The following is a 27,127-nucleotide window of genomic DNA, read 5'->3' as shown; positions in this document are numbered from 1 at the left end:
TTGGTGGTTGGGCTTCGTCTGTCAATCAAGGCGGGTTTCCAAATGGCTGGTAGACGAGAGGTATCATCTCGTTTATTCATGCTGTGGGGGCGTTTTTCTATCTCAATGGCTTCTCTGATTATTCTGTTGTTAAAATGTTCAATTTTGGCAATAGTTTTGGTTTTTTTAAAATCAATTTCATGTCCCGTGGCTTCAAAGTGTTGGACCAGGGATGAAGTTTGTTCTCCCTTTCTGAGTGAGTTTTTGTGCTCTTCAATGCGTGCACTTATTCTTCTGTTGGTCTGTCCGATGTATGTGGTGGGGCAGGTGGTGCATGGGATTTCGTATACTCCTTGGTTTTCTAACCCAATTATGTCCTTGGGTTTCTTAGGATGGTGGATATTTTTCTGTCTGTGTAGAATGCTGTTTTGATGTTGTGTTTTTGGAGGACCTTGCTGATTCTGTCTGTGGTCCCTTTTAAGTATGGGAGGAGGACCACAGACAGAATCAGCAAGGTCCTCCAAAAACACAACATCAAAACAGCATTCTACACAGACAGAAAAAATATCCACCATCCTAAGAAACCCCAAGGACATAATTGGGTTAGAAAACCAAGGAGTATACGAAATCCCATGCACCACCTGCCCCACCACATACATCGGACAGACCAACAGAAGAATAAGTGCACGCATTGAAGAGCACAAAAACTCACTCAGAAAGGGAGAACAAACTTCATCCCTGGTCCAACACTTTGAAGCCACGGGACATGAAATTGATTTTAAAAAAAACCAAAACTATTGCCAAAATTGAACATTTAACAACAGAATAATCAGAGAAGCCATTGAGATAGAAAAACGCCCCCACAGCATGAATAAACGAGATGATACCTCTCGTCTACCAGCCATTTGGAAACCCGCCTTGATTGACAGACGAAGCCCAACCACCAAGAATGATACCAGACCCAAACTCATGATAACATCACATGACATCACCACCACACAACCATTCAAAAAGCAAATCCGAACCCACAACGATAAAGACACACAACCACAAAACAGAAACCTAACTACAGCTGCAACATCAGCCACTTTAAACCCCTCCAAACCACACAATAAGCAAACTGACACCACTATAAAAACATGGCACCACCACAAACACGAAGCCGAACAAAAGCAGCACAACTCACCAGCTCAGGTCTGGAGCTGACAGCTGAGACCAGCCCATCCACTCAGAACACACCCCCACCCAATCAGAACACCCCCACCATTCAAAACACACTCCCACCCAATCAGAACACACTTGGTCCCCTACCCAATCAGAGCACACCTCCACAGAACACACCCCCTCTGGCAGTTTAAAAAAGAGGAACAAACAGCCACATGCTTCTCCCAGAAGAAGGAAACAGAAGCCTGATGATGATGGATGGGATTCCATCGAAACGTTGCGCCTACACCTTTAATTTTACGCGGGGAAAAACCCGAAAAACCAAGGATCCACATACAGGCACCCGCGAAAACCTCAGAAAACATATATATATATATATATATATATATATATATATATATATATATATATATATATATATATATATATATATATATATATATATATATATATATATATATACAGCTCAAAGTAGCTAACATACCAATACTCCTTCCTCTTTATTTTCCCCACAACAACATCATGAGGTGAGTTGGACTGAAAGAGAGTAACTGAGCCAAGATCACTCATCAGGCTTTTTTTTTTCATAACTAAGGTGGGACTAGAAGTCATGGTCACCTGATTTGTAGGTCAACACTTTAACTAAGACACCAGTTTGATTTAATTTGAAAAGCCATTGTTTCTGTAGTTGGAAATTAGGAGAAATGAAGTCCAGTATACGCTAGTTGGAAGAACTGACTGCTAGTCTTGCTGTTAAAGGGTCACTCCCAAAGAGCCAGGAATACAATATCACATTTCTCTGTTCAACTGATTTACTAGAAGGGACAAGCTTTATTTCCAGGGCCTCACAAAAAGCAAGGGGATTGAAAATTAGTTCACAAGCAACTTTTTATTATGAATGCTGAGGATTTTGACACATATACATATGTGTATGTATGGATCTAAGAACCCTTTTACCTAATACAGTGCTTACAGAGATTATCTGAGGGAACACCTGCTGCCGGCATCAACTTCCCATCGTCCTGTGCGCTCCCACAGGGAGGGCCTTCTTAGGGTACCGCCGGTCAAGGAATGCCGGCGGGTTATTCCCAGGGGAAGGGCGTTCTCTGTGGGCGTGCCGGCCCTTTGGAACCAACTTCCCACGGAGCTTAGGACTGCCCCCGACCTTCGCTCATTTCGCAGGGACTTGAAAACCTGTTTTTTTGAGCTGTCTGGCCCCGACTGAGGGGTTTTAATTATTTATTAATGGGGTTTTAGTTTAAATTCAGGGACTTAATTTAATCTTAGTTTTAATCGATTTTAACTTTGTATGTTATGTATTTTTAATTTTTCCCTGTAAACCGCCCTGAGTCCTATGGGAATAGGGCGGTATACAAGTTTAAATAATAAATAAAATAAATAAATACTGAAAGTCTGTTTTCCAGCTGCTGAGAAGCAATGGAAAATCTTGTCAGAGAAAAAAATGAATATATTATGGAGCACTGAGGGGAAATCTACTCATTTTTCTTGCCTCCCTCCCTCATTTATTGATGCCGGAAGGTGCAGATTTGACTACAATCGGGAATCAGCAGATAAATCTGCTAATTTAAATTAGGCCCACCCCATCTTTTAACCAAAACTTGAAGTGAGACTAATGCCCTGTTTCAATGAGAATTTTAAAACATACTTTCTCAATTGGAATCAACAGATGGCACTGTTACACAGTATATTATGCTAGTTTTACACACATACATACACACATACACAAACACACAATCTAACCTAATCTAATCTAATTTAATCTACTCTAATCTAATATACATATTGAAATGCTATTAATTTAAAACCACATTTGGGGGGTGGGGTTTGAAGTACCCCAAGCAGAGAGATAGGCATCTATCAAAAATGAATTCTAAGTGGCAATTATAATTAACTTCTATAAAATCGAACAGGGGCAACTGTACTGAATATCTGAAATTAAATGTTTGCTCACCTAATTATATTGTTAATTCATCTCCTTAGTCCTTACAGGACCTGCATATTGTATACGTATATGTATATATTTTCATAAATGACATTTATTAATTTTTAAACATTTTCTAGATAAGACTATAAGTTTAGGATCTGGACTTAAAAGATTTATGGAAGTCTCTTGTTTTAGATCAAGGCCTCTTAATCTTTTTAAATTTTTAGTCCTCAAAAATCTCTCTATAAATTTTTTTGTCTTTGACAATTATAGAAACAGAAAAGCCAAAAATCCTTTATATGCTTCCAGGTAATCTATTATTATATTGGTTATTTATAGTAACCTTTAAAGACGTACAATTTCAATGCCTTACCTGAATTTCATCTAGGCTAGCTCTGAGTTCTATCTGCAATATATATTGGATGTATATTGTAAGAGAAGCAGTATTTTAGGTGCTAATATTTTGTTTGTTTGTTTACTGTTTATTTCCCACCTTTATTATTTTTACAAATAACTCAAGGTGGCAAATATATCCAACACACCTTCCTCCTCTTTTCCCCTCAACAAAAACCCTGTGAGGTTGGTTGGACTGAGAGAGAGTAAGTGGCCCAAGGTCACCCGGCTGGCTTTCACGGCTAAGGCAGAGCCAGAACTCACAGGTCTCCTGCTTTCTAGGCTGATGCCTTAACCTAGGGGTCTTCAAACTTGGCCCTTTTATGACTTGTGGACTTCAACTGCCAGAATTCCTCAGCCAGCATGCCTGGCTGAGGAATTCTGGGAGTTGAAGTCCACAAGTCATAAAAGGGCCAAGTCTGAAGACCCCTGCTAACCCTAGAATAGAATAAGAGTTGGAAGAGACCTTGGAGGTCTTCTAGTCCAACCTCCTTCTCAAACAGGAGACCCTCTACTATTTCAGACCAATGGTTGTCCAATCTCTTTTTAAAAACGTCCAGTAGAGCACCCACAACTTCTGAAGGCAAACCGTTCCACTGACTGATTGTTGTAACTATCAAGGAATTTCTCTTTATTTCTAAGTTGGATCTCTCCTTGATTAGTTTCCATCCATTCCTTCTTGTCCTGCTCTCAGGTGCTTTGAACAATAGATGTCTATGGAGATTCTCAGTAATCCAGGTCAAAGTTGTCTCAAAGGTGCTTTTATTTTTTTCCTTTCAAAAAGCAACTGGACAGTTTTTTATATATATGAGGGACGCGGTGGCTCAGTGAGTTAGGATGCTGAGCTTGTCGATCAGAAGGTTGGCAGTTTGGCGGGTCAAATCCCGAGTGCTGCATAACAGAGTGAGCGCCTGTTACTCGTCCCAGCTTCTGCCAACCTAGCAGTTCGAAAGCACGTAAAAATGCAAGTAGAAAAATAGGGACCACTACGGTGGGAAGGTAACAGCGTTCCGTGCGCCTTTGGCATCTAGTCATGCCAGCCACATGACCACGGACACGTCCTTGGACAAGCGCTGGCTCTTCAGCTTTGAAACGGAGATGAGCACTGGCCCCTAGAGTTGGAAACATCTAGCAGGCACGTGCGGGGGAACCTTTACTATGTATGTATGTATGTGTATGTATATATATATATATATATATATATGTATGTATGTATGTATGTATATGTATATGTATATCTACGTGTGTGTGTGTGTGTGTGTGTAAATTATTCAAATTGCTAATAAAGAATTTGGGAGGCTGATATGATCATTTCAAACTTCTTACGTTCTCATCAGTCAGTCATACCCTTTATCTGAGATTTGGACCTGGGCTGATTATATATTAGGCAGTTGTTTTAACTTCCTGAGCCACAGGTTCTTTCTCTCTTTTATTAGCTAGAAAGCAAGGGAAATATATGTATTTACACAAATAATGAGCTGTCATAAGTTGACTATATCCTGTGGATAGCCTTGGGTCAGGCCAAAGCAGGAAAGAAAGAGTTAATTAGCAAGGTGCGTTCAAAAGCCTTGACAAATACTTAACATATATATGTGTGTGTGTGTGTTTGTGTGTAAATTATTCAAATTGCTAATAAAGAATTTTAGGGAGGCTGGTAAAATAAAATTCTTTATTAGGAATTTGAATAATTTACACAAATAATGAGCTGTCATAAGTTGACTATATCCTGTGGATAGCTTTGGGTTAGGCCAAAACAAGAAAGAACGTTAATTAGCAAGGTGTATTCAAAAGCCTTGACACTTAACACACACACACACACACACACACACACGTATATATATATGAGGGACGCAGTGGCTCAGTGGGTTAGGACGGCAGTTTGGCAGGTCGAATCCTGAGTGCCACGTAACAGAGTGAGCGCCTGTTACTCGTCCCAGCTTCTGCCAACCTAGCAGTTCAAAAGCACGTAAAGATGCAAGTAGAAAAATAGGGACCACTACGGTGGGAAGGTAACAGCGTTCCGTGCGCCTTTGGCGTCTAGTCATGCCGGCCACATGACCACGGAGACGTCCTCAGACAAGCGCTGGCTCTTCAGCTTTGAAACGGAGATGAGCACCAACCCCTAGAGTCAGAAACAACTAGCACACACGTGCGGGGGACCTGGACTGATGATAAGGGGTTTTTTAATATGGTTTTAAGATTTTATTGGTTGTAGTTGGGGCTATATAGTTTAATTTTAATTTTAATATTTGTATTTTACTTGTATTTTATTGTTGTTAGCCGCCCTGAGTCCTTTGGGAGATAGGGCAGCATATGTCCCATTAAATATAAATATAAGTTCCATTAAATATATATATATTTATAAAGTCACTGAAAATAAATAAAGTCACTGAAAATATGCTATCTTTAAAAAAGGGTCAAAATGAATCAAAGTCCACATACCTGGGTTAATCTCCCTATAATTCCCAACACCATAAGCATCTACAATGGCCTGGAATCCAGCAGTGAATTTATTGGTTCGATTAAAGGTAGGAGGATCCAGCCTGGTCTGTATAGCAGTCAGGATGGGGCTGATTGTAGAACCACTTCGTTCCTGAGAACAAGTCAACAATGATTAGAATTAGACAGTGATTACATCCACTATAAATTTCTCCCAACTCCATGTTTCTATTAGTTTACTGCAGTGTTTCTCAATCTTGGCAACTTTAAGCTGTGTGGACTTCAACTCCCAGAATTACTAAACCAGCATGCTGACTGGGGAATTCAGAGTGTTGAAATCCACATGGCTTAAAGTTGCCAAGGTTGAGAAATACTGGTCTAGTGCCTAGAATCTCAACAGATTGGATGTTAGGTTACCCAAACAGTTAAATAAATACCGGTAAATACATTTACACTAAAGTGTTAAAATTGGCTGTATATTACACTCACAGTTGTAGCCTGGACCAAAGAATAATGGAAACAAAAATCTTTAGGGAGCTGTCAGTGAGAATTTGTGGAGTCTTTCTCACTGTTGAAAAATGACTGCAGGCTATTTCCAGTTTAATTTGTGTCCAGTATACTGTCTCGGAATCCCTGTACCCACATCCAAGCAAATACACATGCCACTCACACTTTAATCAAATACACATGCCATTCACACAGTAATAGCTTGGTTTTTATTAAATGTTAGCAAATATCAAAAATTGTCAGAATTGGACAAAAGCAGGTTAAAAGAGAGACACATGAACAACAGACAAAAGCTAAAAACAGCAGGGGACTTAATAACAACAATCTACATTACTTGCATCCATATATTTTAAAAAGACTTTTGAGAGCCCTTGAAAACAATACTGTAGTTAATGAGCACAGGCAATCCCTTTCATTTATTTAATTATTTCAGATTTATTCTAGATTTAAATCTTCTAAGTACATAGCAAAATATATATGTCAGTAGCATTTCTACTTCCAACAGAGATGAGAAGTTGGACACCAGGTTATCTTCCTCTATTCTGCACCATGAAAAAAAAATAATTTGGTGCACAGGGATAAACTATCTGTCTAAGTAGGCCAGAACTGGAAATCAACTCCATAAAAAGGTTAAAAGTATATTTATCACATTTGGTTGCAACAACAGAATCTTACAAGCCTGACTGGGCTGTACCTACTCCTCCTTCTTATATTCCTGTGAATTAGGAGGTATTTGGCTGAGCCTCTTCAAAATGTTATCTGTCTGTTGTGGACTTAAAACATTTTTTCATTCCTTTGTTGCTTTGCTTAACAGAGCTTATGTATCTCCATTAAGTCATTTTCTTTACTCTCTGCATTATTCAACACTTACCAGTCCTTTTTCTAATAGAAATATATATATATTAGTCAGGGCTGAACTGTGGATTCCGTGGTGCTCTCTGAGCTTGGTTGCTTGCAGAAAAAAGGACTGAATGAAACATGCAGACATTTCATTATCCAACTAGGGAATATCTTGTGCTGGAGAGTGTGGCTTGCTCCCTGTTTATGTGCAGGAGCTTGCCTTGCCAGTTTGGTGGGGATGTGGTTTTCTCCTTGGTAGTTCCTTGATGAGAGTATTGTTTCTTCTTGATTGTTGACCTGGTAATAATCTAGCATTAGCAATGTTCTCTGTGAGTAATGAAATGCCTGCAACTTTCATTCAGGCCTTTTATTCTGCAAGGCAAAGTAAGTAGCTTGCCACTGATTCAGGGCATTCAGTTGAGTAAATATAGTTTGCTATGAATGACAGAATTCTCCTTACCATTCCTTGATTCAGTGCTCTTTTTATCCTGGGGGTATCTACCACAGGGAACCAGATCTCTGCAATGACACACTGCTGGGTGACATCAATGTTGCAAGAATTCAAGATGTGATAGATGGCTTTCATTTTCTTCACTTTGATTCCCCAGGCCCACAGGTTTGCAGATGCTTCCTTCAATAGCCCCAGTCGATGGGACTCTGTTTGGGTGATCACCTGTAAGTAGAGGCAAAGGTTTAGTTTAGGAACCCAAAAAATGTATGGGCTACAACTATTAAAATTCCACAGCCAGCCTGCAGAATGCCCTTCCTGGTTGAGGACTTCTGGGAGTTACAGACCCACACATGTGTACGATGAAAGAACAGGCTTAAGATTCATAGTTTACATTTGCTCTGTCCCATTACTGGGACCATTTGATTAATTTTCCAGCCTCTTACATTTCACTCCCATCCCATATCAGCAGCTTTCCCATCTATTGTTCTACCTGCTATTTGTACTGATGGCGACCACAGTGGTGTGGCAGCTGCCATTTAAATCTCCCATTGTGCCCTAAGTGATGTGGCTCTGAATCATTATAAGAAGCAAAGAGAGTGGTCTCTAGATCTAACTGCTTGCTGATTGGCACCCTAGGAAGGAGGCCAGGACACATATCTGAACTACATACTGTCCACTTTTGCTAGAGCTCCAATAGCTGCTAAAGATTGGCACATGCTGACATACGGCGTACTCCAAATTATTCCAAGCAAGACTAAAGACTACATACTGTGTTGAGATCTTCAATCCTTGTGTTCACACCAGCAGCCATTTCTCGGCGTTCTCCAGCTGACTCAGGGCAGGGATATACAGTGGCACGGAACCTAATGAAGAAACAACACCTGGTTCCAGTCATTCTGTCCACTAAAATGCACTTTATAATAAAGGTATGGAAGTTGTAATTGCTATAAAAGGCAGTAGCTAGATTGCTAACCAGTACAAGGGACACAGATCCCATAAGGCTTTCCCAATGAAAGTTCTACACTGGTTGCCAACTGCTAAAGGGACAGTCTAAGACAGGGGTGTCAAACTCAATTTCACTGAGGGCCGCATCAGCATTGTGGTTGCCCTCAGGGGGCTGGGTGGGTATGGCCTCGGTGGGCGTGGCCTACTGGGTGGGCATGGCTAGTGTGTGTGGCCTACTGGGTGGGCGTGGCCAGCTCTACATCGTTCACATCAAGGGTGCCTATGGGGGCCTGGGCAGGAGTGGGACAGATCTGAGGGTCTCTGGCAGAAGGAGGGTCTCTGGGCCAGGGCCAAGGCAGTGGGGGCCGTTCCCTCACTGTTTCCAGGATGGCTTCACGGGCTGCATGAAACCACTTCGCGGGCCGGATCTGGCCCCCGGGCCTTGTGTTTGACATGTCTGGTCTAAGACAAATTTGCTTTTTAAAGCAATTTTGAATGGCTTAAGAGTTGACTAGCTAAATGGCTTAAGAGGGCTATTAAGAGCGTATCAGGCCATTACATTCTTGAGGAAAAATGTTTTGGAGTCATCTTTCTCAGAGACTCATCTACCTGACATGCAGGAGAAAGCTTTCTCTCTGTTGCTCCCAGGCTATCAGGGATATTCTATTGGGAGTATTATTTGGTTCCCCCTTCTGTTTTTAGAGAATCAGTAAAAATGCTTTGCTTTTGCTAGACTTTTCATTTTTATTGATTCTGCAAATTGCCCGCCCTATTAGTCTCTCATTTGTAAAGAGCAACTATACCAGATATTTTGGTATAAACATTTGGAATGGATGTGTTCTGAGAATATTTTGTTCACAAGCAGGCAGATTGAGCTCCCCTTGGTATCCTATTGCTCTTGATGAAGTCAAGATCTGAGATAAGGAGTGATATTTACTCTTTCAGCTCCATCTGCCTGTTGACTTTTTCCCACATAATGTGTATCAAAAGAGAAGGTCTGAATGTTTTAATTAACATTATTATTTTTCAGGAACTGTGGGACAGAGAGAGAGCAAAGCAGGAATGTCATAATGTCACTAGTGGCTGCAGAGATTACTGGAGTTTAAGATATATTTTTTTACATAATTTCTAGAGTAGATTATTTTAATAGCCAAATTGATTTGTTCCAATGCTGCATAGAATGACTGGATTTTCCACTACGAGGCAAGCTGAAAACTGGGGGGAAAGGGCTTCATTGCAAGAGGGAAGTGCTACCTATCCAGTGGCACCATCAAACTTGCAGAATGGTGGGCTCAATATTACAATAGCAATAGTATTAAGACTTATATGCCACTTCACAGTGCTTTATAGCCCTTTCTAAGCAGTTTACAGAGTCAGCATACTGCCTTCAACAATCTGGTTCCTCATTTTACCAGCCTCGGAAGGATGGAAGGCTGAGTCAACCTTGAGCCGGTGAGAATTGAACTCTGCAATATTGCATTCTAACCACTACACCACCACGGCGCATGCAAACCTTTCTCCTTTCGTACATCTGCATACCAAAGTGGTAGAGTTACCATCACACTATTTTGTCTTCCACCGCACCTTGATGCTGCTAAGGTAAAGGTAAAGGTTCTCCCGCACATGCGTGCTAGTCGTTTCCAACTCTAGGGGCCGGTGCTCATCTCTGTTTCAAAGCCGAAGAGCCAGCGCTTGTCCGAGGATGTCTTCGTGGTCATGTGGCCGGCATGACTAGACGCCAAAGGCGCACGGAACGCTGTTACCTTCCCACCGTAGTGGTCCCTATTTTTCTACTTGCATTTTTACGTGCTTTCGAACTGCTAGGTTGGCAGAAGCTGGGACGAGTAACAGGCACTCACTCTGTTACGTGGCACTCGGGATTCGACCTGCCAAACTGCTGACCTTCTGATCAACAAGCTCAGCGTCCTAACCCACTGAGCCACTGCGTCCCTTTTTGATGCTGCTATACATGCCTATATTATTCCACCTTCAAACATGACATGGATTCACCAATACTCTATTCAAATCAAACCATCAACCGAAGCATATTTTCATTAGCAAAAGCTTTAGATGCTCACCCCATATTTTAAACTGAACTTTTAAGTTCTCAAATTGTACTTGAAAAAAACATTCCTCTTTAAAAAAGCCCACACAAGCTACATTCCCTTCCTCCTCCCCGACACTGGCAAGGTTTCAGCCTGATAGCTTTGATCTTTTCACAGTTCTTTTGCATGCTGGTTTTGTCTGTCAGAATGTCACTTTTACTTTAATGACACCTTCATCTAGGAAAGTACGTGAACCATTCACTGGAGAGTTTTTGAAATTGATAAAATCTGCTGGAGAACTCCCATTAGTGCTTCAGCATCCTGAACTGAAAGAGAAAAGGCTTGGGGATATGCTTATCTTTTGCTCTGCTTCCCTTTTTAATAAATCTAGTAGGTAAAATTTAACACTAATTAATTTTTTCTAGCATTAAAATTAAGAGCAACATGCAATAAAAACAAGAGGCAGGGAAACATTAGCAGTAATCTCAAATCTTGGATTCCTATAGGACAAAGAATATTGCGCAGCAGATGGGGTTTTCTTGTTCACGCTTTAACAGAATGTTTGTACTCTTTTCCCACCCCTTGCTAAAAATAGACATTTTTTTTATATCCCACTAAGTCCATGAATAATTTGTTTGGATTTGGAAATGTGGTGCTTCAAATTTTCTAAGCTACTGCAAATCTCCAAGGACCTCTATCTTCAATTTGGGCATGGATGACATCATTTTATCCCTTTAAAGAGCTGTCCTTATCCCCAAACCTTTGTAATCAATGGACCATGTTCAATATGTCTATGGAGATTCTCAGTCATCCAGGTCATGGTTGACCCAAAGGTACTTTTTCAAGAGGTAACTGGACTTCGTTTTTCCTTGAAGATGTTTCGCTTCTCATCCAAAAAACTTTCTTCAGTTCTGAGTGACGTTTCTTATCTAAATTTGCAATCGGAACTGAGGACGACATGTTCAATATTTATTTATTTATTTATAATGAGACTTGTATGCCGCCCTATCTCCCGAAGGACTCAGGGTGGCTAACAACAATAAAATACAAATGAATACAAATATTAAAAAAGAATTAAATTGTGTCAAAGTCCCACTAAAACCAATAAAAACATTTAAAATCATAATTAAAAACCCCATTATCATCAGTCCAAGTCGGCCTGTTGGAAAAGATATGTCTTAAGGTCACGGCAAAAGGACCAAAGGTCTGGGACCATCCGGAGCTCCCGGGGGAGTTGGTTCCACCAAGCAGGTGCCCCAACAGAGAAGGCCCTCCCCCTGGGGGTCGCCAGCCAACATTGTCTGGCCGACGGCACCCTGAGGAGGCCCTCTCTGTGTGAGTGCACAGGGCGATGGGAAAATGTTCCTGGCAGCAGACGGTCCTGCAAATATCCCGGGCCTAAGCCATGTAGGGCTTTAGCATATGAACTTCAGCTACAGAACTGGAAGCAATTGTGATAGTGATAACTCTCTATCAGAAAGATGTGAATAAATGTTAAAGCTCACACAAAATAGTAGGCATTAAAATCCCACTAAGATTAATCTGAAAGCCAACTCAGGATTCATTAATATCAGTTACGATCAAAATGCTCTTTCTCACCCATCACAAATCTTCTTGATTTTCTGTCTGAGCTGTTCCCCTTGATAGAAGATGATGAACACATTCTTTTTCATCTCTTCTTTCTGGGAAAGGAAATGTAAGTTAAGGGGAAAGAATTTCAAAATAATCACAGAGGCAACTGAATACAGTCTCAGCAATTTCATTAACAGAGGGATAGAATCAAGATCACGTGAAGTATTAATACTGTAATATATTGGGATTTTACTTGAACTGTTTTCACGTGTCTTTTGAATGCTGCTTAAGGTTGCTCAATTGAGTTGTCTGTGTAACGGTCGATGGCTAGGCAGACATGCAGTCTCCAAGAAGATCATTGGATGATTTGGGGGCGGGAATGGGTTTCTTTAAACCTAGTGGCCACCGCCTAGTGGCCAACCGTATAAGTAGCTGCGCAGAAGCCTCTGATTCAGTTTTGTTCCTGTTTGCCTCAATAAAGCAATGTTCCTGTTTGCAACCTCATGTCTCGCTTACTGCCTCTGAAGAACTCAGTACACAACAAATACCACTTTACAATGCCTTGGTAAGGCCACACTTGGAATACTGCATCCAGTTTTGTTCACCACAATGTAAAAAAGATGTTGAGACTCTGGAAAGAGTACAGAGAAGAGCAACAAAGATGATTAGAGGTCTGGAGGCTAAAACATATAAGGAACGGCTGCTGGAATTGGGTATGTGTAGTTTAATGAAGAGAAGGACGAGGGGGGACATGATGGCAGTGTTCCAATATCTCAGGGGCTGCCCCAAAGAAGAGGGAGTCAAGCTATTTTCTAAAGTGCCTGAAGGCAGGACAAGAAGCAACGGATGGAAACGAATCAAGGACAGAAGCAACCTAGAACTAAGGTGAAACTTCCTGACAGTTAGAACAATTAACCACTGGAAGTTTTTAAGAAGAGACTGGACAGTCATTTGTCTGAAATGGTATAGGGTTTCCTGCCTGAGCAACGGGTTGGACTAGATGACCTCCAAGGTCCCTTCCAACTTTATTATTATGATTATGATTATGATTATAACATTATATACCAGGTAAAAGATCTGAGGCAACAAAATTAAAAACCTATCAGTACCTACAGTGATAGGATCTTCCAAGGGTGTATCCATTTCACTGAACTTCAGGTAGATGTTTCCCCTGCAGGCCCTCCACAACAAACGTTCAAAAGGCACCAGCCTCTCTCTTTTAATCACACCAGCTATGAATCTGTGGAATGCAAATCAAATAGAATGCCCTGTAAATCCACTCAGAAATATATCAATTGTAAACCTGCTACCAGTTCCCAACATGGCACCTTCTGAATGTGTTGGGATTTATTTATTTATTTATTTATTTATGAATGAATGAATGAATGAATGAATGAATGAATGAATGAACGAATGATAACTCCTAGCATTCTTAGATATAGTAGTATGAAATATCCTAAAAAAAATGGGCAAATTTTGGGAGCAAATGCATGCTCTGAGGAACTTTACAATTGAGTAATGGTCACATTAGTAGGGCAGAGATGCAGTAGTAGGACATGCTTAGGTTTAGCTTCATATGTGTAAGTGGATCAAGTGCAATTTGTTCAACCCATTAAAAATATTTTGTGGAGAAGACGTTGGTGCATTCCACCATATTTTTTAAACTAAGCCTGTGTAGGTTATTCTATAGCTTTCTCATTTTCTGTCTCAAAATGGTAACACTTGGAAATTTAGTGGTGTGGTTAGAAAGGCTGGGATACCCTGCAGAGATAGCCATTTATACAGAGGGATCTACAGAACTGAAGACTTTCAGCAAAACGATGAAATCAGCATTACAAGGTAAGCTCAGCCCTAAATGCATGCAATACTGCAACAGATATGCCAAGTGGATGAAGCTTGTATTTTGATGTCATGATCCTCATTGCCTCATTTGCAGCCTTATGGATGCCTGTGAGCATAACTCCAGGAGGAAGGGAAAATACTGATAAATAAATAAAATACTAAACGGAGAACTTTCTTTTCCATCAGCTACATCTAGCTAGGAAGAACTGTGTTCATTTCAATGCTTGTATCATAGGCTGCATCTCTAAGGCATAAATATTGTGGATGCAGCACGAGAGAAACAATACTCACCCCAGTTTTGCAGCAACTGCTGCAGGAGTGCTTCTTAATTCCAGCAGCCCTGAAGTATCTTCATTGAAGAAATCGTCAGGCAAATTTGTTTCAGTCTGAAAGCAGGAGAAAGACTTAACTTAAACCCCTATCCCAAAACTCAACCAATGCCAGACCCTCTTTATTATTGCTTGTGGATTTAGGACAACCTTGCCTAATCTAGCATCCTGTAGATACCACAATATTAGACGCTAACCAGGGGATTAACAGAAGCTTACATCCAGCACTTCTGAAGGCCTCTATTTTGAGGAAGGACATATGGGGCATAAGTTACAACGGCACTGGGAAAAGCGACTTATGACCGTTTTTCACACTTATGACCGCTGCGGCAACCCAATGGTCATGTGATCAAAATTCAGATGCTTGACACAATCCACACCTGACCCATCACAAGACCTTGACCTGATGTGATCCTGACCTGATGTGGCTCACCATCACAAGACATACTGACCACACGAAGCCCTTATAAGCAGAACACTGACATCCCCTAAATTTTGCTGAATATGTTACCTAGCCTGGAAACCAACCCACAAGCTCAGAGAACAAACCTCCACACTCAGTTTAGATTTATTTTTAAACTTTGCCTTCTCCACCTTCCTAGACTCATTTTCTGGCCACCATTTTTCTCAGCTCCGTTTTATGTCCACTCCTGATTCTCATTGGTTGCAGTTTGGAGTCTAGGACTATCAAGGTTGCATAAATCCAAATAAACCACTAGGTGGCAGTTAAGTATAGTAGAAATTTCCAGTGCATTGCTGCCATCTAATGGTTACATGGACAGAATAGAAGAGAATATCAAACTGGAGGCCTTGGGGTTCACTGAGCTTAGTGGTTGCTTGCAGATTACCAGTAATGGTCTAAGTAACATCAGTAATGCCATTTTTAAAAAATAATATTTAATATAATTCCATTATTATTCATGGCCATCAATGTTGTGCATTATTTTTTTAAAAACGTACTAGCTTATTAAAATCACACTATCTCCCCCAACATTGGTTTACCCTCCTTATGTCTTTCCTTGACATATTAAATACCCTTATGAATACTGTTATTTTTGCTTCCTTTCTATAATTTTTGGTATGTTTCTACCATTCAACTAAGGGTCGCGGTGGCTTAGTGAGTTAGGACGCTGAGCTTGTCGATCAGATGGTCGGCAGTTTGGCAGGTCAAATCCCGAGTGTTGCGTAACAGAGTGAGCACCTGTTACTCATCCCAGCTTCTGCCAACCTAGCAGTTCAAAAGCATGTAAAAATGCAAGTAGAAAAACAGGGACCACTATGGTGGGAAGGTAACAGCGATCCGGGCACCTTTGACGTCTTGTCATACTGGCCACATGACCACTGAGACGTCCTCGGACAAGCGCTGGCTCTTCGGCTTTGAAACGGAGATGAGCACCGGCCCCTAAAGTTGGAAATGACTAGCACGCATGTGCAGGGGAACCTTCACCTTTACCTTTACCATTCAACTGTGGTAGGAATAGGCTTAATAACTCACAGGGCCACACATTTTATCACATACAGCACTGATGATATTACTTACTTGGGTAATGAAATATCTGCAAGCAAACAACCAAGCTCAGAGAGTACCAAGAATGCCACAATGCTTTTAACATTGGAACACCACTTAAGGCTGCTTCATACTGTACATGAACTGAGGATGAGATGAAAGCAATGCCAGAAGGGACAGCAGAGTCAAGGTTGTATGCAAATGCCCACAGTTTGTCTCTGAGATGACTAGTTGAGCTGAACCCAAATTCTGAAATGACGAGAATGCATTCAAAGATTGTGTCACCTCAAAGAAGTCTTGGGTTTTCTTCAGGAGATGTTTGAGTTCAGTGAGTTCTAGAAAGTTCTGCCTCAGCGCCTGCAAGTTCTGGTTGGCTTCTTCCAACTCACCTTCCAGTTTCTCCAAGACAGTCTGTTTATAGCCAGAGAGAAACAAAAGTACTGTATGTCCAATCATTCTGTCACACACTTCACTGCTGACAAAATAGATTACTCTAAAGATGGATTATTACACAGCAAACATTTCAAAACACATCTCAGCATGTTAGGCAATTTTGCAATGAATATTAACATCTCAGCCCTACTTCTGTGTATGAATGATTCACAAATGACATAAATTAAGTGCTGACGGCAAAATAACTAACAAAAAAATCCAATAAATCTTCTGTCTATGTTAGATAAAACAATGAGGGATTCTAACATGTCTTACAACTCTGCTAGCTAAGCACTACACTTCCAAGTCATTCTACCTTTTGTTCTTCATTCAGCTTTAAGCAATAACCCTTCTGATCACAGTCTGTTTAGATTAGACTAACAGAAAAAAAGAAAATATTCCTTTGAATTATGATTTCTTGTTACTTCATTGACATTGGGGTTTCCCCCCCCCAGAAGTTCCCTGTCTAGCATATTGCCCTGGTATTCCTGTGGTCTCCTATCTAATACCAACTATGTGCAACCCTGCTTAGCTTTTAGAGTTAGCCAAGACTGAGAAAGTACTGGATCACCCAATTCCTGCCCTCCCAGGTTTAAGTATTAGTTAGAGCTATCCCCAATTTATGCCTTCACAATATATTGGCTTATCAATATCATAGCTGCATTGGCTACCAGTTGTCTTCCGGGTGAGGTTCAAGGTGTTAGTAATGACCTACAAAGCCCTTCATGGCATGGGTCCGGAATACCTTGGGGAGCACCTGCAGCCGGCGTCAACTTCCCTCCGCCCAGTACGCTCCCACAGAGAGGGCCTCCTCAGGGTGCCACCGGTCAAAGAATGCCGACTGGTGGCCCCCAGGGGGAGGGCGTTCTCTGTGGGTGCACCGGATTTATGGAACCATCTTCCGGTCGAGCTCTGGATGGTGCCCGATCTCCGCTCCTTCCGGCGCGATCTTAAAACCCATCTCTTTAAACAAGCTGGCCTGGCCTGATGGGACGGGGTGGGATTTTTATAAATGAACTTCAATTTTTAATCTGTATTAATTTATTATGGGCATTGTTTAATCACGTTTTAATAATTTTTAATTTTTGTATCTAGTTTTTATGTATTGCCCTGTTCACCGCCCTGAGTCCTCCGGGAGAAGGGCGGTATATAAATTAAATAAATAAATAAATAAATAATATCCAGCTAGCATGGCGGGAGAAGATGAGAACTATAAGTAAATAACTGTATTTTTGTAACCATAACATAGAGCATACCATAAAATAACAGTAGAATAGTAAAATGATTTTTTTTTTAAAAAAAAGGAGTAGTAGACCTAAAATGGATAAACATAATAAAGCCAGAGCTACAATTAGGACGCTGAGCTTGTCAATCAGAAGGTCAGCAGTTTGGCGGGTCGAATCCCAAGTGCCGCGTAGCAGAGTGACCGCCTGTTACTCGTCCCAGCTTCTGCCAACCTAGCAGTTCGAAAGCACGTAAAAATGCGAGTAGAAAAATAGGGACCACTACGGTGGGAAGGTAACAGCGTTCCGTGCGCCTTTGGCGTCTAGTCATGCCGGCCACATGACCACGGAGATGTCCTTGGACAAGTGCTGGCTCTTCGGCTTTGAAACGGAGATGAGCACCGGCCCCTAGAGTCGGAAATGACTAGCACACATGTGCGGGGGAACCTTTACCTTACAATTAGGAACTGAATAAGCTTTTGCATTTATAAACTTCCTATATCAAACAAACTATTCTGAGTGTTATAAAGATCTTGACTTAGTGTTGTTTTGGATTGTCATCTTCTGCTGGGTCAACACAACTCTCTATCATACTTCTCTAACCAGAAACATACAAAGCCTACCTCTAAGTCAATCATTTCTCGTGGTGGTGGAGTCTCTGGATATTTCCCGCATATGACAGGCAGGATCTCCTCACCCATCTCACTTTCCAGAAAGCCTGGGAGCAAAACAAATGGAAATACACTGGCTAAGTTCACAAAACACACCCTGCTGCCTTTTCCACACCATCTGAAACTTGGTTAGTTGTAACTTTGGTAATTAAGGATTTTGTGTGAACGTGGCTATGGCCTAACTTTTCATCTCCTTCATAAATGGAGTCACAAGTTGTGCCACGTTAAGAGATATCCTCTGCATTCATCACTGAGGCAACCAGGCTTTGAGCGGTTAAGGGCAACACTTTTTAAATCTCTTCTTAATTGGCAATGGTAGGATGGCATTGCTGGAAGAAACGCAAGGCAACATTTTCAGCCCTGCTTTTCATTTTTACACGGCAGATGTCACCCGTAAAAAACAGGTAGGTGAAACCTATTGAAAGTTGAACATATTTGTTTTATTGCTTAGTTTGTCAAGGATCTACCAACAATTACAAAACATTTTCAAAAAATAAAAAAAAATCTGGAAAGTGTGGTGGTGAAAGTGCTAATAATTGCTGTTTCTGTGCACCAAAGCATTCTAGAGATTGTTGGACTAAGAACAGTTCTCCATAAATTTAAGTTTTCAATAAATTAAAAGCTACTTACGAAGGACCCTGTCTAAGGATTCACATCTTCTTACTTCATTCACAAACCTTCTTTGAAAGTTGTTCACATTTGCATTCAACTAAAGAAAATTCACATAAAACCAAAAGATCAGCCAAATTAGCAAACTCTATCTATCTGTCTGTCTGTCTGTCTGTCTGTCTGTCTGTCTATCTATCTATCTATCTATCTATCTATCTAACTATCTATCTATCTATCTATCTATCATCCATCCAGGCTGATGGCTAAGAATTGTAGCAATTATGATTCTAGCGCATCAGACCGCATGAAGCTAAAGAAAGCTGAAGTCATGAAGCTTTAATGGAAGTACATATCAAAGGATTCAATGGACATCTCCGTTAGCAGGTCAAAGTAAAAATATTTCTTCAAACTAATGTATCACCGTGGAGAATATCATAGCTAAAATATCGTGCAAGCAGAAGGTAGGCAAAGAACTTCTCTTTAAGGCCTCTTTAGAGCTAGCGAATGATTGTTTTAACTGATTACAGAAATACAGATAGTTGCAGATTCATAATTTTGTAGGTCATTTCTATCTCTTTGTCATATAATATTTTATTTATTTATTATTTTTTTATTTATTTAATTAAATTTTTATACCGCCCTTCTCCCGAAGGACTCAGGGCGGTCCTTGCCCAGATTATAGATCACAAACAAAGATTCCTTTAAATCCATTATTGATAAATAGGGTGAAAAATCTGACGTTTGGATTTCTACATAGGTAATTTTATCAAAAGAATTTAAATGATGGAACTTAACAAGCCTGTTGCTAAACAAAATATAATTTACTAATGCTGAGCTTCCTAATTAGATGCTGTAAAGTGAATGGGTATGCAGAACATCTGATTATTCTGGTAAATCTTTACAATAAACAAGTTACCATAAACAAGAACTGAGCTTAGAGAAACAGAGTGATTCAGAAAAGAGTTGAGCTAAAAAGGCATATGATCTTTAGATGTTTTTAATGGATTAGCAAATCTACTTCAAAAATGGCAAGCGTGGAATGGCTCCACTGGTAGAATTGAAAGTCCAAACAATCTGGAATACACAGGTGATACATTTTGTTTGCTGATGACTTAGTGGAGCTCGTATTGAAACTAGAAAAAGGAAGTGAAAAATGATATTATACCTTATTTAGAAGAAAAAGACATTACCTAATATTCCTAGTGAAGGCACAACTGAGAGCAAAATAATCAAGATGGTGGATAGCTTCATTTTTTTTTTTTTGGAATTGGGATTGATAACGAAAGACTGTGTGCCAAGGAGATTTATCCAAAGGAGGAAGGTAATGACCATTTTAGAAAAAATAATGCAGAATAAGGATATTTCTCAGATAAAAAGAGCAGAATAATAAAAGCAATTGCTTTCCAGTGTTGAACTGTGAATGCTGGATATTGAGAAAAAAAGGAAATGATTATTAAAAGTACCATGAACAACAAGAAGAATGAATCAATTGATCCTTTGCCCCCTTAAGGCAAAGATTGGTAAGAAGAAACTCAGACAATTAAAGCAGATGATAAGCATACAATCAATTAGAAGAGACTATGCTTGCCAAGGCTGAGAGAAGTAGAAAAATAGAGAGACAAAGAACAAAGCAGATAGTCAGAAGGTATCAAGGAAATATTCTTGCAAGATCCAGCCAGTGATTATCATAGGAGTCAGGCCAAGATGATAGTCATTAGAACTGGGCCTGTGAACTTGATGGTGTCAATTTAAATTACTATCTTACTGTACATTATTTTCCTTTTTTCAAGAGAGTCATGCTCAAAACAAAGTTAACCAGGGCTAGAATAGTAATTATTCTATATCCATTATGTTTCGACATAATGAAACACAACAGCACTAAATGCAAACTTAATGAACGAACAGTCCATGAAATTCATCCTAAATCAACAACTTACCAATATTCTACACTACATGTCATATTCTATAACACAAACACTTTCCTCCCTATCCTTATTTTGCATTTGTTTTTTGTGTGTAGTGCATTAATGCAGAGAACAATTCTGGAAAACACATCTTTTTGTAATTTTTTAAAATTTGCTTTTGAAGAAGATTAGGTAGTACCATTCTCATCCTTCTTACTCTTACTGACTTCAAAGTTGTATTTTAAGAAATATTGGTGTTTTTCCCTCCAAATGTTTGAAGATGTTCCCACTATAAGAAAAATCAGAAATAAAGGAATTTCCCAGAAACTCAACTTGCTTGTCATTACTGATCTTTCATCTCAGCATTCTGCTATACAAGGTTATAAAATATTCAAAATGATGCATTTTCACCTCCCAAGAGGAGAGAATATTACGCGAGCAAAGGTCATCATTTCATTTTATCAAGAACCACATTCCCTTACAAATAAACTGCTGGGTGATTCATGCCAACAATAGATGGAACAGACCCCAAAGTAGATGGGGTTAATAATTCCCTCTGCAATATTCCTTTTTCTTTTCTAATGCTACTTTCTCTTCCCCTCCTTTTCCTTGTTGCAGTTCTTGTCATTCTTATGTATTAAATTTATACCATGCCTTTTTCTGTGCTCAAGGCAATTTACTGGAGGGTCTCCATTTATTTTGGGGAAGCCAACTGGATTGAGAAACAGTAACTAATTGAGGGCAGATTCCTAGTCTAGCATCTATAATATCCTCATTCTTGCTGCTGTAGGAAACATTCCCCTCCTTTCTATGGGTACTGAGAAATACAGGCTGGATTACTTTTAGTGTCTACTCACATCTCTGAACTGGACCAAACCCAGCTCTCCAAGTTCTGCAACACAGCAATAGGCAGATTCCACCTGAAGAAAAAGTTGCCTCAGACACATCTCTTCACTCCGAAACATGGATGCCATCTTTCATGTTCTCTTGGGTCAAAGACACGGAGAAAGACAGAAGGTGATGAGTATCAATAATTCTAAATAACACAAAGCACTGTCATGTCAATAAGAGGTTATTTTTGATGTGGGGGAAACTGCAGAAATCATGCAAGGTCAATTCTTCTTGTTGTTGTTGTTAGTTGCAAAGTCGTGTCCGACCCATCAGCCTACTGCTTCAGTGACTCCATCCAGCCACCTCATTCTCTGTCATCCCCTTTCTTCTCTTGCCCTCAATCTTTCCCAGCATTAGGCTCTTCTCCAGTGAGTCCTTCCTTCTCATATGAGAAGGTCAATTTTATTACTGGATAAAGTACGATGGTCATCTCAGATTGAAAAGCTATAGTAGCACTGAAGTACAATTCAGCTTCTAGTTTAGTCTGCCACTCTGTGTGGAACAGACAGAAACACCTGGCTCTTTCGATCACACAATACATGCTTTGGGCTAGCCTGGAAAACATCAGTTCTGAATAACAGACAAGTCATTATTTTGGCTGAAATAAATAGCCTGGGAAGGCAATGGCAACAATGGAAGTCTGGTGACTTGCTGCACTTTTCTAGGAGGCTTCTTCAATGAAGGCATGGATGTCACATGTGAAGGGGCCTGCAAATGCAATCCAATATCCCCTTCAATATCCTCTTTGAACTCCTCAAAATTTACTTTTATGTAGACTCATAACATGCTTCCATAAGAGCCAGTTTGGTGTAGTAGTTAAGGCATCAGGGCTAGAAACAAGAGACCATGAGTTTTAGTCCAGCCTTAGGCCAGTCACTCTCCCTCAGCTTTAGGAAGGAGGCAAGGGGAAACCACCCCCAAAGAGCCTTGCCAAGTAACTGCAGGGACTTATCCAGGCACTCGCCAGGAATCAACACACACTCAAAAACACAAAAACAAACAAATTAAAATAACATGACTGTGTTGTAAACTTATAAGTTGCCTAAAATAGGGAGCAAACAGAGGAGTAGACTTATTCCATGCAGTCTGGTAGTAATATCTCAAAACCCTGGCAACTTTACATATTTACTTCAAAATATATAAAATATGCAGCCATTTATTCCTATAGACATATAAACACATACACATTCACATTCTCTCTCAGGCACATGCACAACTTATGTAAAATGAGTTGCTCAGTCTCAGTACATTGTAGCAAAATTGCAAGACCAAAAGAAGGTAAAGCTCAATGACCCATACAGGTTATGTATACAAAAGCAGCAGCTTTATGACCCATACAGGTTATGTATACAAAAGCAGCAGCTTAATAGGGATAATTATTGACTATATATTAAAATCTGGAGAGGAACAATTTAATTTAATAGCATAATAAAAGAAAACCTTCAAACATTAATATGTTAGCCTTAGTAACTTTAAGATATGTGGACTTCAACTCCTATTGTTGGAGCAGAAGTCCACATATTTTAAAATCGCCAAGGTTAAGAAACAAGGCTCGGGGCATATTGTAGCTAAGGCTCAGATCATATGCTGTAGTGTAGGAGAAGGAGAAACAGAGTAGTGGGTGTGTGGAGTCAAGAGAGGAATCAATCTGGAATTGTTACATTCCCACAAGCAGTCCAAGCCCAGCCCATGATAAATTCCATTAACTCTGGTGCCAATTTAGTACTGTTTATTTTATCAGATTTATGTGTATAGGCATAACCAATAAATCAGCTTAATTGGAATGTAACTGTAGTCCTGCTTTACATTAATTTCCCTATCTTTATGTCTTGTTTTAGGAGTAAACCACAAATATTATATTGAGATATTGAGATATTCTATTGATATAATGTGTGTGTGTGTGTATACATATATTGTTTCCAAATTTTTAATTCCATGCTACAGAGAAGCCACCTAGTACTTGACAAAATTAAGTCATTAAATGCAACCCATTAATCGACAAAGACTGTGATCCTATGCCCAAAGTCATATCCTATTGCTTTCAGGAGGACATATCTCCAAGTATGCTGCCTAAAAATACTGTTTCAAGCACTCACAACCAAATTCACCAGATCTAGGAAAAGGGGAAAGTTTTGTTTCCCCCTTATCTAGTTCCCTATCGCTTTATTCATAGCTAGGCATGGCTTTAGATTAGGACTGGAGAACATATTGGAAATGGCCGTGCTATCATCATTCACAATTAATATTTAATTTATATCCTGCCTTTTTTGCACAAGAAGTCAAGGTGGCATACATAGTATCCACTCCTCCTACTTTTTCCTGCAAGAACAGCTCTGTGCAGTGGGATGAGCTGTAAAAGAATGGAATCCTTTCAGACCTGCTATCTCAATTATGTCTTACCACAAATTTTGGGTAGGGACTCAAAAGAAACAACCCACCTTGGAAGAAAACAGAAATGAGGAAGGTTCTTGCTGCTTAGTTCTTTCTCAAACCCTCCCCAGAAACTTTTCCTTCTGCTATTTATTGTCCTATTCTTCCTGCAAGCAAGAGAGTAAAGAAAGGAGTAAATGGGTTATGGGTGAGCACAGCATCCCCTTCAGGGTGGGAGGGAGACTTGCAACAAGGAGGCTCCAGAACTTAGAAAAACAACCAGGAAGAACTACCAGCCAGCAAAGGAGAACATACCATGCATACTATCTTGAAAGGCTTAATTCTTTTGGGTTGAATTTGTAAGCACGGGCATGCTGTCAACATAGTGATCCACAGTATAAGATGTACTACTCATGTTATTGGCTTTTGAGAAACATCAGCAAGTACATACACAGTATTTAGATGAAGAGCAGGCATTTTAAAATATTACAAGCACTATCTTCATGCTTTTGTGTTGGTATGCATTCAGTGCTCCAGGAATTATTAAATTAACCAATCTTGGGTAATAAGAGGAGAAGGAAAGAAAATGTCAGGGGCAGTCCTTGTTTTTAGACTATGAACTGAAGCTTTCTTGAGACATGGTCTAAATTGCTTTAAGACGCAAACTGTCAATGTTAGCCTGTTACTTTGTTTATATGCTGTTCTTCAGAATCAAACACAATTCAGTCCTAATCTGTTTCTCTGTTTCTCATGTTATAAACTTATAACATGGCAGGTTTTTAATAATATTTTATCCTATGGAGTCCAAACATAGCAATAAGAAAAATTAATCTGTAGTCACAAGGACAAGAAACTACTATCAAAGTTAGGAATCTACCATATGAGCCCTGGTGGTGCAGTAGTTATAATGCGGTATTGCAGGTTAATTCTGCCCACTGCCAGGAATTCGATCCTTACTGGCTCAAGGTTGACTAAGCCTTCCATCCTTCCGAGGTTGGTAAAATGAGGAGCCAGATTGCTAGGGGGGGGGAAATGCTGGCCCTGTAAACCACTTAGAGAGGGCTGTAAAGCACTGTGAAGCGGTATGTAGGTCTAAGTGCTATTGCTATATGTGAATACCAACACACAAGCTTGAGAAACCATCCTGGATTGCAAGAACCTGCCATACAGCACAGATGGTAAACCAACTCTCCACAGTTTTTGTCTACATCACTGTTACCTAAACTTGAAATTTAATTTAATATGTGCAGCAAGCAAAGAGGGTGCTGAACCACTGCTATCTGCTCACGAAACTATTCTATTCTAAAGTACAAAGTATCTCAATTACTCTACTACAAATATCCACAGATGCTTCGTACGAGTGAATTATGGTGAAGCTTAGAAATCCATATAATATAAATATTATCAGACTTATAATACACTTGTCAATCATCATTAAGGAATCATCATACTATTTAAAATCACATCTACATGGAAAATCTCATCTATTGCTCCTAGGCACTTATTGGCTTTTTTATTTTAAAGTTATAATTAGATCAGCACACCAGCAATTAGACAGCCTGAATATCCAGCCCCATCAACTGTTAATTGCCAGTTTTGAAATATACATTCAGCTATTTGATCAAGGCCTGCATTATTTAATGTGTGCAAAAGAGAGAGAGAGGAAGATCATATCTTGTTCATGGGAGAAAAAATATTCATCATATTTTCAAGTAATGTTCTTTAGGAAAATGCACAAGGCACTAAAATGCAGAGAAATTACAGTTCACCACAGGACTGTGATAGTTATATCCACGCCAAGATCTCACCTCCTTTATCCAGCCTCTTTTTCTTGTTTCTGGGTATCGGAGAGAAGTCTGAAGCTGCTTCCAGCATAACAGAGCAGCAAATGGAACACTGTGTGGTGACATGGGGTTTCTAGATGTGTAGCTTAAAACTGGACCAAACTTGACTAAAAAGAACACTTTGCCTGCTAGTCATAAATGGCAAAAGAAGAAAAGAAAAACAAAAAAAGAAAGAAACCAACAGCAAACTCTTTGCCTAAAAACCTTTCAACTTGAGACATGTGTGATAAACACAAATAATGTTATGTCAGCAGCAAGGTGTTGCTATAAACAACATAATAAAGTTTTGATAGGAATGGAGGCACCTCCTTCTTTCATTCTTCCTCTAAAGAAAAAAGCTCAGATTCTTCCCTTCTCTGTTAAGCAGAGCTTTCAGAATTTTGCAAAGTTTGCATTAAATGAAGAAAATTAAAATGTTCCTCATTTGCTCTGTCAAATTCAATACTTAAAAATATTCTCCGACTGCTCTGTAGATGTTAAAGGCAAAGAGTTCGGTGGCAAGAAGTAAGGTGGGTTACTAGAATCCAGTCCATATATTTCTGTGCAATGTACATTTCTTCCCACCCAATACAGAGGACTAAGTTTAATTTAGCTCTCCCATAGTTTTTAGGATATTGCTGATTTTTAGGATATTGACCAGTTTGATCTCAAGGAAATGGAGCAGAAACCTCTTTGGGAGACTGCAAAACCTACTACGCTGGATTACAATTCTGAATTGCAGCCATCCTATATTTTTTTATTTTATTTACTTTTACTATAAAAATGAGCTGTCTGGATTTCTTTGTAAACCACACACTTGGTTCACACTTGGTTGTAGCTGGAGTGGAACTAGGAGTGAAATGCCTCACACTCACCTCCAAAATTTTCTCTCTCACAGACACACACAGATATACACACTCCTTGCTAAATGTTAAGCTATTCTTGAAAGGCTAGATATCCTTTCTGCTCCTTTCCTGGTCTACCTTACTGAAATGTAAAGCTAACTCAAGGCTTGCTAAAAATTGATGTTTTTGTTCTGTGCACACCATTATTATTATTATTATTATTATTATTATTATTATTATTATTATTATTATTATTATTATTATTATTATTTTGCTGTAATTTAATTAGGAAAAATAATCAAAGCACTAGATTAAGAAACAGATCGAAGTGTTCAAGAATAGATTGCTGCCTATACTAAAATATGATGCTAATTGCTGGATCAGAGAAGAAACCAAGAACA

The 27,127-nt window shown here is 39.6% G+C and overlaps 1 protein-coding gene across 1 annotated transcript in view; it reads right to left on the bottom strand.

The window, feature by feature from the left end:
- The window catches only part of ATP6V0A4 (ATPase H+ transporting V0 subunit a4), a 36,371-nt gene extending 14,379 nt beyond the window's left edge, over nucleotides 1–21,992 (bottom strand). The window contains exons 1-10 of the mRNA XM_083366499.1: nucleotides 21,655–21,992; nucleotides 18,915–18,993; nucleotides 18,237–18,331; nucleotides 16,244–16,369; nucleotides 14,414–14,508; nucleotides 13,394–13,520; nucleotides 12,308–12,390; nucleotides 8,488–8,581; nucleotides 7,728–7,940; nucleotides 5,920–6,074 (exon numbers count right to left, since the gene is read on the bottom strand). Of these exons, the coding sequence (XP_083222625.1) occupies nucleotides 5,920–6,074; nucleotides 7,728–7,940; nucleotides 8,488–8,581; nucleotides 12,308–12,390; nucleotides 13,394–13,520; nucleotides 14,414–14,508; nucleotides 16,244–16,369; nucleotides 18,237–18,331; nucleotides 18,915–18,993; nucleotides 21,655–21,771 (1,184 nt within the window). The 5' untranslated portion in view covers nucleotides 21,772–21,992. The remainder of the gene's footprint in view (nucleotides 1–5,919; nucleotides 6,075–7,727; nucleotides 7,941–8,487; nucleotides 8,582–12,307; nucleotides 12,391–13,393; nucleotides 13,521–14,413; nucleotides 14,509–16,243; nucleotides 16,370–18,236; nucleotides 18,332–18,914; nucleotides 18,994–21,654) is intronic.
- Nucleotides 21,993–27,127: the final 5,135 nt, after the last annotated feature.

Source organism: Vipera ursinii, assembly GCF_947247035.1.
Source record: "Vipera ursinii genome assembly, chromosome: 6".
Taxonomy (NCBI): Eukaryota; Metazoa; Chordata; class Lepidosauria; order Squamata; family Viperidae; genus Vipera; species Vipera ursinii.
The sequence above is the reverse complement of the archived record's forward strand: the minus strand, read 5'-3'. Positions and strand labels throughout refer to the sequence as shown.